Below are 16,220 nucleotides of genomic sequence, written 5' to 3' on the forward strand. Positions count from 1 at the left end.
GGAAAAGAGAGAGACACCAGAGGACGAGCGGAGCCAGGAAAGCTGGGGTCTCGACGATGAGAAGGACGACCGAGACAAGAGGAGCAACTGGAGAGCCGGAAGATACCACCAGAGGAAACACAAACGAGACGAAGAGGCTGAAGAAGACAACGAGCGTAGCCAAGAGTTCTGGGGTCTGGACGATGAGGGGGAAGGGAGGTCAGAGGATGAGGGTGAGCAGAGGGAGAAGAGGAACTGGAGGCCCGGCAGATACCACCAGAGGAAGCACAAGCGCGACGAAGAGCTCTCCGAGGAGGAAAGGGAAGAGCCAGAAGAGGAGCGCAGCCAGGAATCCTGGGGTCTGGACAAACGATACGACGAGGAGGACGATCAGGGGAGAGAGAAGCGCACATGGAAACCCATACATCGCTACCACCACAAGAAGAAGTTCCACAAGCGAGGAGAGGAACCCTCGGACGGGGAGGACGGAGAATACGATCGCAGTCAGGAGTCGTGGAGTCTTGACAAGAGAGACTGGAGGGCTGGTAGATACCACCAGAGGAGACACAAGCGTGATCAAGAGCTCTCAGAGGATATTAGGGAGGAACCCGATGAAGATCGCAGCCAAGAATCGTGGGGTCTCGACAACGAGAGGGAGAAGAGGAACTGGAGGCCCGGTAGATTCCACCAAAGGAGACACAAGCGTGATGAGGAGTTCTCCGAGAACGTCAGGGAGGAACCAGAGGAGGATCGCAGCCAGGAGTATTGGGGTTTCGATGACGAAAGGGACAAGCGAGACTGGAGGCCTGGGAGATACCACCAGAGAAGACACAAACGCGATGAAGAACTCTCGGAAGACGTGAGGGAAGAGCCCGACGAGGAGCGCAGTCAGGAGTCATGGGATTTTGCCAAGAGACACGGTCCAGAGGAGGAGGAGGCGGCGGAGGAGGAAGAAGGCAGGGAAAAGCGTATATGGAAGCCCAGCCATCGGTACCACCATAAAAAGAAATTCCACAAGCGCGGTGGCGAAACCTCCTCTGGAGAAGAGGAGGAACACAGGAATGAATCAGAGGAAGACGGTGAGGAGAAGAGGCACGTAGATGAGGAGACAGAGAAGGAAGAAGCTCTGAGGTAGTTCATTAAATATCATGACGCATTCATTGACCATATTTTCGTATCATTGATTGAGTCGTGAAATATATTCGGTTTATCGATATACACCCTTTTAAGCCATATTTGTTTACCATTGTTTACCCAACAACCTGTAACACACTGTTTTGCAGGTATCTCACAGAGAAACGCAATCCCTGGATTTACAGAGGCTTCTACCACCCCGCCTGGTACAAGAGAGACACAGATGAACATGCTGCAACCCCACATAAGGTGCTGGTGATATCTGATAAGCGCTGGGAGTCAGCTAACCCTAAAACTCTTCAAATAGCCAGACACCTTGGATGCATTTTGTGTTTTCCATCCTTAATTTTGGAGTTCGGAGACATAATGTTGCCTTGTGTTCCTCTTCCTCAGATTGAGGATCTGGTGAAGCTGTTGAGCCAGAAGATGAGCCAGGTTGCCAACCATTATGATGAAGAGAAGAGTGGCACCCACCAGAGACTGCCCACGGCTCATGAGGTAAAATGTGCAATCACTGATTCCGCTACAAGTTGGAAAAAGATCCTTAGGGCTGACTGACGGGTTGAGATTTTTCTGCCATGTCCACCTATTCAAACATTAATTAGAGAAAATTAAGTTGATTTACCAACACCAACACAGACCAACATGGCGAAAAAAGCAATCCATGAGTCTATGTGGTGTGGGGGTGATGTGATTTAAGCAGCCACGCCTGCCTTGGGTTTAGTTCATTGGACCCGGGATCGGGGGTGGCTGTGCACCTGTTGCTGATCACCTGTGTCCGTGCGTCTGGGAACCCGGGGAAAACCACTCGGGTGGCGTGTGGCAGGGGAACTGTCACCGGCGCCAGAACAGGGACCCGGAACAGGGAAGAGACACAGGCGATGATGTTGAAGACAAACCATTTCATTGACGAGAGCGGCAAGATGGAACAAGGCAGGAGCAGATTTAACATCGTCACGACAAAGGCTCTCTCTCGTGTGTGTGTGTGTGTGTGTGTGTGGGGGATGGGTGATTTAACCCGTGCTCATTGATTGCTCTAATGAGCAACAGGTGCACAGCCGCCCCTGATCCCGCGCCCAATTAACTAGACGCAAGACAGGTGTGGCTGCTTAAATCACACCCACCCCCCCCACCACCACAGTCTTGTCTGACGTTTATTTAAGATAACATTTTAACAATCCCTGGGGGGGAATTCAAGTAAGGCAGATCTGGAATGAAAATCCGGACAAAAACACATCACTTATTTTTTACATTTTTGTAACTTGGGAGATCATTATACCAGAAACCTGAAATAAATTAAAAATAATAATTTCAGAATACATTTGAAGATGTCATATTTGCGTTAAGTTATTGCGGAATACATCTGCATAAACTTCCACTGAGTAGCCTCAACTCATGAGTGTGGATAAACAGGGACCTTGCTGTATATTCAACTGGCCTTGTTCAGTCATCAAGCGTTCTCACTGAGGCAGGATGAAACGTGCTTATTATGGTGATCTCCGGGCGAGATGCGGATCTGAGACCCCCAGTGACTATGCATCTGTGCAAGTGCACATCGCGCAACGCCCCAGATACGATGACAACTGAATAATGCAACATACAGTCATCGGGTGTTGAGGATTGTTCTGCAACTCTTAATATGCTTCAAAAAAAGGGCTTGTTTTTTTCGTTTTCCAGTGTGAATTAGTATTTTTTTGGTGCTACCTGTAGCATTATCTGCACTAGGATCCACTACCTTATGCAATAATTGCACCATAAAACCCCAGGATAACGTGATTCATATGCTCCCAAAATATAATTTCCAAAAAGGCGGAGTAACTGTGACCTGCTGCACAGCTTGGAACAGTGAAAAAGGAAAACAAGCATTAAGAGTTTTCTCGAAATTACTAAACTGAATTGGAAGTTCTAGAATGTTTTTCCTGAAACAGTACGTCCTCTTTAAGCTCCAATTAAAATGTATGTGCCAAATATTATTATGACTTTTCATGGATTCTGGTGTGAAAGTAGAGTTGGCGCTTAAAGTTACAGGATCGAGGGAACTTGAGGACCTGATTTGGAAACACGAAGTTGATATGGTGTTGACAACAGTGCTCTTTTTTGGCTATTCTTAACTTGAGCATTCAGCAAATTCAAGAGCAGTAATTCAAGATAAATCATTCGTTGAGAAATGGTCAATAGTGATTCGAAATTATATGCTGAGGAATTATTGTGATCCTTTGATGGACCCAAATCGATGACCAAAATCATGTTATGAAATGCATAAAGGTTATTATTATTAATATTGTATTAATATTATCATCTTTATTATTATTACCCCCTTCAGGAAAAAGAGCTTGAGAACCTTGCAGCGATGGACAAGGAGTTGCAGAAGATCGCTGCGATGCTGCATGGAAACAGCCAGTGAGAAGCACCATAACCATCTGTAACTCCCAGTAAAACCTGTGTGTGGCTGCATTAGTGTGCTTATACATTTAGACGTTAAAACAATTTAAAAAAAAATAAAAAAAAATACAAGGCTTGCCCAAATGATTCTACAGACTTGTTCCTCATCGTATTTGTGACATCTTGACGTAACAAAAGTAACCAGCATGGGGATGATTTATATAGATGTTTATATATATTAAGAAATACAAAATGAAAATGATATCATGCTCTGGAGTTCTTTCAAATTGGATAAAAAAAAGACAATTGAATGATTTGTTTTGTCTGCACTCAATAAAATTATTTCAATCTGGGACCAAAACAAAGCTTCTGAAGAGTTATTTCAATCACAGACATTAGAAAGAAAATTCCACTTAACGCAGATTTAATCCTCGGTATGAAGCTTTATTCAGCAATCGGCAGAAGAAATAATAAAAATGTAAAGAAGACAGATCGGCATGAAAAGCCTTGAAGCTGAAGAGGATTCTGGGAACAATTTTGCATTTTTTTTTTGCAAAAACATTTTTGGGGGATCTTGGAGAATAAGACAAAGACCTTTCACTTATTTGGGTTTGTTTCTGACCCACTTTCGGCCGACAGAAAAATCTGGATTTTTAGCAGCTCCTTACATAACACAAACTCAGATCAGATGGAATCAGATGGTCCGACTCGTCCGGGGCTTCACGCCTTCCTCGGCGCTGACCTGAAACAAAACGCCATAAAAATAACCATGATAATAATGACAATAATCGTCATGACAACAGCTACCACATCGAGTCGTTGCCGGCGGAGGAATAGAAACTAACCAGGCCAACGTTGGATGCTTTCCCCTCCTCCACAGATGCCCGGGGGTCGTTTACCCTTCGCTTCCCGTTAGCTTGAGCCTCTTTGGAGCCGGCTCCCCGGGCTTCCGCGAGCTGGTAGGTCTGGAGGCATGGCCCGCCACGGCCCCAGCGACCGTGATCCCAGAGAGGATGAAGCCGCCGCCGCCGCTCATCAGAAGCACGGGCCGCGTCCGATTGGGCAGAACCTGCGAGGCAGAGGTGGAATTATTATTACAGTCAGAAGGTATTAAACATACTTGAAAGGAGGCTGGTGGCGCAATGTTTTAAACATGGCCACCAAGTTTGTCCACCCGGCGGCCATTTTGAAGTGTAAAGTTGAAACGCCACCTGGTAATGTCTGAGCCACGAGTCGCTGAGTCTGAGGTTCACTGTGCCGCCCTGTTCCTTCAGCTTGGTGTAGCACTCTATCAGAGGCTGGAAGAGAGAGCCAGACAGATATTATGAATATTAAAAGCAGCTGATGACACACAGACAGGTGGAGAAAAAGAAAGAAAAAAGAAAGAAAGAAAGACAATGACATTCAAATTTTTTTTTTTGCATGTTTAGAGAAATCAAAAACATTTGCTTTAGTGGCATAGGAAAAACACGCTCTTTAAAGCAAAGGAGACTTTGTCTCCAAAGGAGACAAAACTGGAAATTTCTAAAGAAAGAAAAAATAACAAAATAATAAAAAGGAACAAAGAGAAAGGAAGGAAAAAAGAGAGAAAACAGAATAAACAACTCTTTTCTGGTACAAATTTCGGATCCGATAGTATGACCGAAAGTCACTGTTTTTTATTGTAACTGGGCCTATAAATAAGTTAATAAGTCTCTTAGAAAATAATGACATTATTATCGGTGTCACTACATTCACACTAAATATATAATAATAAGAATAATAATAATAATCTCTTTTTAGAATAATGCATTTTGTCTATTTTTTTTCCGCAATTGGCCTGCCGTTGTTCTGGAAAAGACCGAGCTCTTCCATTTTCTACCACATATTTTGCAATGTGAAATCCACATGCATGTTCTGAGACGCCCACTAGAGGCCGAAGATTCCAACATCCAGATGCGTTTTCAGATTCAGTGTAAAGGCTGGCAGCCTGAGAGTCTATCTTATTTCAGTTTCAGATGATTATTTTTGACCTTTGATGTTGCAGAATGGTGGCTTTAGAGGGGATAGACAGTTCAGGGTCAAACATAAAGAGAAACAGACTCATAAAGAACAGAAATCTAGCGGTGGTAATGATTTTCACGCTCCTCTACAGCGACGGGGGATGTCCACTGCAGAGGCATAATGAAGAAAACACAGATTTCCCACTGGGATTCCAAAGCAATAAAGCCGCTCCGTGCTTAAGCAACAGCTTCTAATAAGGAGAGAATTATCCCTGTTAATACTGGGAAGTGGACGTCGTGTGTCGAAGCGCTTCCTACCTCCTTGTACTGAGAGTAAACCACAAAGGGCCTGGACGGAGCCAGGAACTTTATCAGCCCCAATAAGACTGGACACGGGTGGAAGCGACTGGCGATGATCAACCTGGAAGGAGAGAGGGAGGGACAGGAGGAGAGAGAGGGAGGGAGGACATAGATGGGGGGGAAAACAAAACTATTAAAAAATGTTTTATTAGCGACAGGAAATAATACATTATTGAGTGTGGATGGAAGCGTGATATGAGGAAAAATAGAAGAGGAAACAGAAATATTCAAGAAAGTAAAGACAGGAAAAAGAGAAACAAAAAGGAAAAAAGAAAAGTGGGAAGAAAAAATAAAAAGATAGAAAGCAAGAAAGCCAATGGAAGCACAAAGGAAGAAATGAGTGAAGAGACACGGACCCGTCAGCGTTCCTCCCCTTCAGAAGGGCGGCGGCGGACACCAGCTTCTTCCTCTTCTCCTCCATCCTCACCTTCTTCTCCTGAGCCTGGGGGAAAACATCAAATCAGGGCTGTAAGAGGAAGAGATCTGCACCAGTGGATTCAGAAAGCTCACTCTTTGTTTGGAAGGAGATATTTAATATAAATAATAATAAATAAACAATAAACCAGGAAAAGAAACCCAAAATAAATGTTCCTACAATTATGCTTTCACGTTTTATTTTTTATTTTTTTGCTTACTTTTTGCAAAGAAAGTAGCACTAAAAACATCTTTAGCAGTAGTGCTGTCACAACCACAAAATATTAATGATACAAATAATGACAATTAACAATTTAATGTTTTGTTATAATTGTATTTATAATAACAATAATAATAATAATAACAACACAACGCTGATAGACATTTAACTTACCTTAACCAAAATGAAGGAAAAGTTCCTAATTTGCATTTATTATATTGCAACATTGCTAAAAATCACCCATCCATATTCATTGACATCTGGATAGAAAAAAGGAAAAGATAGCAGAACCCAAATAATTTCACCAAATAATAGCGGTCAGCTCAAATATATGAAGAAACCTACTCTGATTTCCTTGCGTTTCTCGTTCTCCCCCTCCTGGTCCAGGACCGGGGCCGGGTCTGGGGCCGGGTCTGGGGCCGGGTCTGGGACAGTACTGGAAGAGGTCTCCATGTTCTGTTCCTCTGGAGCATCTGTCCGGTCCTTGTCCCCAGTTTGTTTTGACAAACTCATATCTGAAAGGTTATTCGGACACATTTCACAGACTGATGCTGGGTAATAAACCAGAGTCATTTTCATTTTCCCCGGAACGTTGAGACGAGGTGGTAACATCGCTCAGCGTGTTGGATGTTTCCAAAACAATCTTCATGGCAGATTTAGGGACTTCCTTACATAACCATTTATCATCATGGTTTAATCAAATCGTGACAGCAGCAGAGGGGAGCCGGCTTCGCCCTGAGCAAGCTGGAGGCTCAGCTAAAATATCAATATAGTTCGTGAGATAGTGAAAATATCAATATAGATAAATAATGATGTTTTTTATCTCTGGATAAAATGACACTGGTGTTATATAACCAGGACCCTCACAATCATGATATTTTAAGTTGACGATTAATTATGATTCACAAAAGTTGTTGTTTCTGTTCACACACCTGCCCTATGCAGAAAGAAATTTTTCTGTATTGATTTTTCAGAGCATAAAAAAAAAATGGATAGAAAGTTTTTAAAAAGATGCCTCAAATTCAACTAAAGGAAATTCATCTAATTCACATTCTTTTTGTTGTGAGATTTCGAACATTGGCTTAAAATCCCCCTTAAATTCGTATGAGAACTTATGATTGTGGAATCTAACGATTTTACAAAATGATTGCAATCAGCTCAAATAATTGCAATTAAGCTATTATGTAATAATGTATTGTTCATTTTTTAGGTTTATTTTTATTCTCAATAGTTAATTCTTAGGATTCATTTTTTCCAACATTTAGCATTTTTTTTTCTTGTTCATTGTTTATTTTTAGGTCTATTATTCTGGCTTATTGTATATTGCTAATTTTCTTCTTAGTTTTATTGTTAATTTTTAGGTTGTTTTCTATTGTTTTATTATTAAGTTAATTGTATACTGCCACGTTGTAATTGTTTATTGTTTCCATTGTAGTAAATTATTGGGTGGCACATATTACAATTATTTTTCTTTTTTTATTCTTAATACTTTATTATTATTGTCTATTGTTTTGATGTGTGCTGCTATGACACTACTATTTCCCTCTTGAGATGAATAAAGTATCTATCTGAGAAACTATCTCAAATTAATATAACACAATAATGTGCTTAATATACATACAACACATTTTAAAGTGAGTCTCTCCTCCTACCAGCGCTGGTGTCCAGCGTGGCCTCCAGCCTCCCCTCAAGCAGAGCCTTGACATGGCAGATGGGGAATTCGTGCAGCGTTTCGTGGAAGTGAGCGGGGAAGCCAAAGTTCTCCACGCCCGCCCGCACAGGGCCGCCCGCCGGGTACATCTGGACCACTGAGCCGTAGCCTGGACGTGGAGAAAACAGCCAATTATTATTATTATTATTATTATTATATTGTGATTATTTTTAAAAGGGGCAGAAATGCTTTCATTTAGATGGACTGCACACTGCAACTGTGCAATATTCCGTAATAACACTGTGCGATAATATGTAATAATATTAACTGTGAGGTATTTCACAATATTACTGTGCGATATTCCCTGATAATACTGTAACTATGCGACACATGCAATAACACTGAAACCGTGCGATATTCCGCAATAACACCAACTGTGCAATTCTGTAATAAATTAGTCTAACCCATCTGTTATTAGGCATGAAGCTATGAAAAAATGATCAAGCAGACCGACCGTTTTTCCCCTTTTTGCATCACCTCCATGGTTCCAAGGTGTGGTTGTAAAAGAAACAATAAGTCTTTTAAACGACTCTTGCTTAGGTTTCTGTTTCAGCAGCTTCAACTCTTCATATTTAGTTTCCAAATCCATTTAGGATTTAGTCATTTAGCGTCTGTGCCTTGGTGGAAAAGTCAGTGATAAACTAAGGTGAGAGTCCCATACCTCCCATTCTCTCCATGACCGCTCCCAGCACCAGACCGGCGCACGTGTCGAAAACCAGAATCTTGCTGCCAGCGTGGATGTTCCCCAGAGTCAGCATCTGGGCCAGGGTGTCGTAGCGCATGTGGCTGGAACACACACACACACATTAACTTTTTCAGCAATTTGTGCTACAGTAGCTCTTCTGTGGGATCGGACCAGACGGTTTAGACTTATCTCCCCACGCGCATCAATGAGCGCCCTTTATTAAAAAAATAAATAAATAAAAATGTTGCACCCACGGGCACCCTTTATTAAAAAATAGTTCACTATTTGAATGCTGATTATAAATGTTTTGGCTAACATTAGCGAATCAATTCACATGCGATGAGCAATAAAGCTCAATACAAGTTCATCCAGTCTGTTGCACAGTGAACGCATGTTAGGGGAAATATTCGGTATGCAATGTCCGCGTCGACGGAGACGGATGAGTGCGTTTTCCCTCTCCTCCAGCGTTTCATTGTGTGTACAATGGAGTGCGCCTTTGACCAGAACGCCCAGTGTGGCGGACGAAGGGCCGTGGCTAAGCTGCGCTGCAGACGGCAGCATGGCTTCCTTTACGCAGCCACCCAGCTGCCCTGAATCGGCTCGTCAGCCCCACGCTGCGCCGATTGGTCCGATCCAGGGCAGGGAGTTTTCTAAATGTTTGTCCGTCTTGCAGAGAGGGATCAGTGCACGAGGCTCGTCAGCCGACCAGGAGCCAGACTGAAGTGTCATTCCTTCTGCATCCAGACTGATTATTATTGTGAATTATTTATCCATTTGGCCAACAAGCCTTTCGTTCATTATTTTAATACAAACTCTCGCCACGTAGCCCTGGACGGGAGAGGGGAACGTCCAGGGGGCGGATGTCTCCCCTTCCCGTGCTGTCCCCTCTCTGTCCCCCGTCAGCTCCCAGGGTGGTGCCGCAGTGGGAAATAAGGGAGCTGCGCAGACGTCCGGGAAGGGGTGCAGGCACTGCGGGCAGCCCAGCAACAGCTGCTGGGACTGCCCCCGGATGGAACTTGGCCAGGTGGCCCGGGTCGTTGGCCCACTGGAGTACTGGTAAGGCTCCAAGGGGGTAGACATCAGGTTTTTCCGGACACTGGCTGTTCACAGACAATGGTCCAGCAACGCCTGCTTTGTCCAGGGGCTCTGCGCGAGCAGAAAACCCCTGTTGATACATTTACAACAAGATCGCAGTATGTTCAGTTAATCGCTAAATTTGAAATCCTATTGAGCTAATTTTTATCAGCAATGAATTGATAGTTGATTCATTGTTAACATCCCTAATCCATATAGTGTAGATCATCTAAATATGTGAGGATAATAAACCGTCGAGATCCTCACCAGATCTTCCCTGGTTCCCTGCCGTGGTACATCTGGGCCAGGATGCGACATGAAGGCTTTAGAATCGTGATGGTGTTTTCATATCTGTGGCACAAGAAATATGTAAGAACAGTAAGAAAATATGATCTTTCAAAGGGGTTTTGTAATGCAGTGCAATGATTGTAATGATTAATAAAAAAAAGTAAATTGCCAGAATTTACGTACTTTTTATTTTTCTTGTTGATGTATTTGTCCTGTGCAAACCTGGTCTTGTCTCTGAAGGTGGAACTGTTTTCTATGAGCTGCTGAGTGATTTCCTGTGGAGAAAAATAAGTATTAGAGATGAGACCGATCCCATCCACTACATCCCTATCGGGTACTGACATCATTCACTCATCAGATATCAGGCTGAAGTTGCCGACCCACGTGTAGTTCCAAATTCCATAACTTGGGCTGGACCACAAACTCGCCACTTTATTTTGCTAATTTAATGGTCTGCCCCCTCGAGAATTCAACTCAGTAAATAATTAACCTGTAAAGCGCAATGCCGAATAGGAACTGGCAGATGGAGTTGGCAAACAGTCACGGATTGAAGCACCCATTCAGCTGTGTTGGCCCTCAAAATAATACATCAGGGTTCTGTCGTACATAATATGCGCCTCCATGGAGCTAGTGTGAGTTGTAGTTCTATTTGTGCAGCGCCACACTGGAACTTATCACCAGATGAGGATTAAAAAGTACACAGACACTTCCTTTTAGTTTGCCGGTTGCATCTGGTTGAAAACCAAAATAATCCTATGTCAACGGCGCAGGCATATTGGAACGGACAAGACTGACCTGTAAACAAATACGTAAAGTGAAGTCAATGGGGGAGATGCGTTTTTTCCTGGATAAAAAGCACTATAACATTTACATTTCTCCACCGATTTCAGTCGTTTTATATTCAACGGTTTATGATCTATGTGGAGTATGAAAAAATATGTTTTTCCAACGTTCATCTTTTTCAATTTTTTCCCCCCAGATATTCACTTTGAAAACCTACATCTCTTTGTATGTGAAGGTAAAATGTGAAGTATGTGAAGCTTACTTAACATAGAATTCAAATAAATTGCTTTGGAATACATTAAAATTGAATGTATTTTTGTAGTTTTTGCTCTTTTAATGAGAAGTGCTGTGTGTTTTACTGCAGCCTCATGTAACCTTACACATAATATCATCAACAACAACACCATTAATAAGAAAAAAGGAGTTCAGGTATTGGAATCAGTCTCGGCACATACGGTGTGTACGGATTGGAACTGAAAAATAGATCAGTGCACCTCTAATATAAAGAACAAGTTTACAGTTTAAGTCTACATTCATACACTCTTTGTTTATGACAGTTTTTTTTATTGGCTCTTGCCCGTTTGGAATCATCTCTTAATGAATTGGTAAGTGTATTTAAATGGTTTATTTTCAATATTAAAAGTCAGCTTGAGATGTTTTCCTGTACCTGTCCCTTCAGACCTTTCTCTTTAAGTGTCTCGATGTCGTCCCGTGTGAGTTTCTGGGATTTCCCATCATCCACTATGTTTCTGTTGTCTGTGCCGGCCTCTTTGTTGTCTGCCGTTCAACAGAGTGAAATAATAAAGTTGATTAAACATAAAAAAGTGGAAAATATTATAAGATGCAAACACAACATTCATCAAAATCAGGGTGTCTGCAGGTATCAGAGCTAAATTTTATATATTTTAAGACCTTTTGAGTTTAACAAAATATTTATGTTTCAATATATTCATTTTTATCTATTAACAATATAATTTAGGACCTTCAAAGACAAATTTAAACAGTATATTTATTTGTATATATATTTTTTGTTTCAATATATAGATTTTTTTTCAATACATTGTACAATAGTTCAAATATATTTATTGTAACTATGTCTGATAAGGGTGCTCCGAATTGCTGCTCATGAATTTAACTGTTTGTTTATTGTCAGGCAACACGTGCAACACATTCCACACTCTCTTAAGCATTAGAGGCAAAGATTTGGATTTAGACGACGTTTACACCTGGCATTAACATGCGTCTTTGGTGATCCGATCACAAGTGGACAGCTCTAAAGGCCAGGTGTAAACACACCCAATGTGGTTTGAGATCAGATTGCTCAGACCGCATTCGGAGGTGGTCTGGGCTACCTATGGCCACATTATTTTAGCAGTGTTAACGCGAATATGTTCTGGGCCACATTGAAGGACCGCCTATGGTCTGGTTGGGAAAGTCTCGCCGTTACAGAAGTGCAGGGTAGGCTTGGTGAGTCGGACAATTAAATGGTCAGTTTGTCGGCAATTGACATTAATGACAGACGATTTTTTTTTAATCCGCCAGGAAAAATTGGAGCATTGAAACGGTTTACCGTGTAAGTGCAGTTCACTGCGCTCTGAAACTGATCGCAGGAGCGGAGAGGGAGAGAGGGGGTGGCGCTCAGAGCTGTTTTGAGTCCCTTTCACACAAAGTTCCCGGTAAATTACTGGGATAACCTTTCCGCAACTCACATCTTTCATTACGATTCATCGGATCTTTCATTGGTTTCATTGTGCCGCAGGGTTTTGTGAGACCCTCCTGTCTATTTATGCGCCAATCTCCACAGTGGAAAAGAGGTATCAGAGAATTGGAGTGGAGTTTTTTTAAATTTCTTCTGCAGACAGCGGTGCGCAGGTGCACACGCACCGGTTCCCAACTCCCATGCCGGTTTTTTATGTTTTATGTTTTTTTATGTTTTAAAACACAATTTAGTGAAGGGACTGTTCAGTTATGTTATAAAAAAAATCCTGCGTGTACCCCACTGTCCCTTGCCGTGTAGAAGAGACTCGATGTTTTGTGAAAATACTTTACTTGTAAGTAATAAATCCTGCACTTCTGTAACAGGTAGACTGCATTTTTCCCCATTACATTACATTACTATGCAAACGCACCCCCACTTCCCGACAGAATCGTAATCGCTGCCACCCAGTGATCGCCGAATGGAAATTTTGCATGATCGCCCAAGCCTAGTGCAGGATTTATTATTAACAAGTAAAGTATTAACACAAAACCATCCAGTTTTACAAAAATAGGTCCCATAGCAACGGAAAGCAACGGGCAGATATGTGTGACGCGGCATGCACAGGTTTTTGGTTCGTTCATTCATTACGCAGTGAACGGAACAGTCCCTGACACAAACACAACTGAGTTACAGTTGTGTTAAAAAAAATTGTTTCATACAAGGAAACAAACGGAAATAAATGCATCTGCAATAAATACATGTAAAAAGAAGTGCAGTGGATCCATTTCACTGAGGGAGTGATCCGGGACGTGTACGGCGCACTCTGTAGAGGGGAAAAAAACTCCACTCCAATTCTCTGTCATGTTCACATCATATATTATTATGAGTGTGATAATCAGAATGTTATGATCAATGTTATTGTATACTATACTGTAAATAATTTTATTGCACATATCTGTACATACAAATAGCCTATCCCATATACGGTCTGGAGAATGCAAGCATTTTATTCACTAATTTTAACAAGAATTAAGATCGATTTTTTCCAAATCATCTATCTTAATCAACAATGGTATTACAGTTGAATTCACATTTAAGACTGATACTTGTAATACTTGAAAAGGACTGAATTTAAGGTATTATAAGAATTTTTAAGAACCTGCAGATTGCAGACACCCCGACAATATGCAGCACGGCTGGTTCACACATAAATTTAATTACCTGTGGAGGTTTCTGTGTTTTTGGGCTTCTGTGGTTCCAGGTTTCCTCCTGACAACATTTCAAAAGTTGTGCTGTAATATTCCCCCACGGCTTTGTCCAAAAATATCCACTTTTTCTCAAACATCAACTTCCTGCACAATAGTGAGACAAATAAAGTTAAATTATAGGAAAAAAAATCGGACTACCCTGAAGGTAAACAACAACTAAAATGCAGCAACAGATTAACCTAGAACACTGATTTAGTGAACATTTTTCATCTCAAGACCATGGAGCCCATTTGATAAAATGTTTGTCTCTGGGACCCCAATCTGACAATCTTGTTAGATATGATTTAGTCCAAACTTCCATACCTATCTATACTATCGTTAGGGAGATGAAAGTGAAACTAGGACCATAACCCATTATTGTACATTCAGAGTAGGTTCATTTGGTCAAGTACAATTTAATACACAAGAACCTTATCTTGATAAGGGAAATTACACCACTACTATAACAAAATAGGCATATACAAATAAAAAAAAAGGGAATATACAAAATGTGCTCTATATATTCATCGATAAGTTGCTTGTCTTGGCTGTGGGTGTACAAAGATGAGATATTTCTGTGCAGGATGATAAAAATGGGTACAATAATATGGACATTGATAAGAATGGAGGAGATATTCTCTCATCTCTAATGATTCTAACGTCTTGTAAATGAAACCATATTGCACTTTAACTATTAAAGGAGACCTATAATGAAAAACTCCCTGCTTCAGTGCTTGTGCACATACATTTGGGTCTCTGATTGGCCTACTCACACACAAACTGTGAAATAAAGCAACGCAGTCTGTTTTCTTTTACGCTTTTTTTTTTCAGTTTTTCTGCCTCAGTCAGAAAACATGCGATCCAACAAGTCGTTCTGATTTGTGTCCGAAGCCAAAATCACGTTGGATCTCTTTCGAATTAGAACCACCCCTAATCTAAGTAACTCCACCCACGGCTTGAGCGCCACCGCTAGCGGGTCCGGTGGCTAAGAGCTAAGCTAAGAGATAATCATGGAAAGGGCTCTGTTGTTGGCTGCACCGACCAGCACAAATATTTTTAAAGAAAGAGGAATTGATACCAACTGTCCGTGACAAAACTGCAGACGGTCAAACTGTAGGCATTTAAAAAATAATTGTGTAATATTTCTTACGGTAACGCTGATCCGCTGCAGGCGGGTCGTGCAAAGTCGGAACAAACTTTTAAACGAGGCCGAATAACTTATTGAAAAGCGGCATAATGAGTCCCATAATCGGCCCTCTCAATTTGGTAAGGACGCCCTGGGAGGACCCCCCTGAGGGTACCCAAACCATAGGTTGAAAACACCTGTATTAGACAAGCTCGTCTGGCATACAGCAGTGAATGACTCTGGTGCTGCCACAACAACGGGTGAATTCGAAACCGACACTCTTGGTTGAATGTGATATTTGCAAACTAATAAATACTGTATTGGACCCACTGGTACCTCTGAAAGGACCCCACTGGGGGTCCCCGAACCCTATGTTGAGAGCCACTACTCTAGCGCTCTCTTCGGTGCATGACATGTTCTTGTTCTCTCGAAAACAAGGTCGTTGTTGTTACTTTTTCCCAGTAAAACAAGAGGGGACGGGAGTTTCGGGGGGGTCGATCTTACTTTTTGAGCTGGACCTGCACCGCTTTGAAGATTTCTCCTCGCTTCAGCACCACGTGGTCTCCCTCTCTGATCCTGCACTGGGAGTCTTCCTCGCCACTTTCCGCCATGATAAACCCGAAATAAACAACCCCGTAGCCGCCTGGCGGCCCCGTGTTCAGCTCAAGCGGATAATTCGTTGTCCCCGGGAGAAAGGCGCCGTCTCAGAAGTCACCGCTCCGGCGCAAAATCGAAAGTGAAACGCGCGGCGCTCAAGCGTTGGCGTGTATTTCCTTACCCTTGCCGGGGTGACTAATCGATAGCAGAGCCGTCGCTTTACCGGCCTGACGTCCCACTCAGGGGAAAGTAGAAGATTTCAGAAAAGTAGATTAAGAACTATCCACTTAGAAAAATGTGACTTTGAGACATAGGGACCCAGAGGGACAATTATTATTATTATTATTATTATTATTATTATTATTATTATTATTATTATTAGTATTATTATTATTATTATTATCAATAATAATAATAATGTATTTTTTATTTATTGAAGTATATATGGATTTAAGAAAGATTTTAATATTTATTTATATGATAAAAAATGAATAAATCTGAATTATATGTAATTCTGGGTAAATAAAGTCAAATCTTGA

The 16,220-nt window shown here is 41.7% G+C and overlaps 1 protein-coding gene across 1 annotated transcript; it reads right to left on the bottom strand.

Moving 5' to 3' along the window:
* Positions 1–3,931: 3,931 nt before the first annotated feature.
* trmt6 (tRNA methyltransferase 6 non-catalytic subunit) lies at positions 3,932–15,856 on the bottom strand. Its single transcript, XM_080024207.1, has 13 exons — positions 15,589–15,856; positions 13,933–14,063; positions 11,680–11,789; positions 10,413–10,504; positions 10,209–10,292; positions 8,844–8,968; positions 8,124–8,291; positions 6,817–6,986; positions 6,194–6,279; positions 5,796–5,898; positions 4,707–4,793; positions 4,341–4,564; positions 3,932–4,237 (listed from the first exon to the last, which is right to left on the bottom strand). The coding sequence occupies exons 1-12, from the start codon at positions 15,693–15,695 to the stop codon at positions 4,391–4,393; spliced, it is 1,437 nt and encodes a 478-aa protein (XP_079880333.1). The 5' UTR covers positions 15,696–15,856; the 3' UTR covers positions 3,932–4,237; positions 4,341–4,390.
* Between the last annotated feature and the right edge of the window lie 364 nt (positions 15,857–16,220).

Source organism: Zeus faber, assembly GCF_960531495.2.
Source record: "Zeus faber genome assembly, chromosome: 2".
In the NCBI taxonomy this organism is placed as follows: Eukaryota; Metazoa; Chordata; class Actinopteri; order Zeiformes; family Zeidae; genus Zeus; species Zeus faber.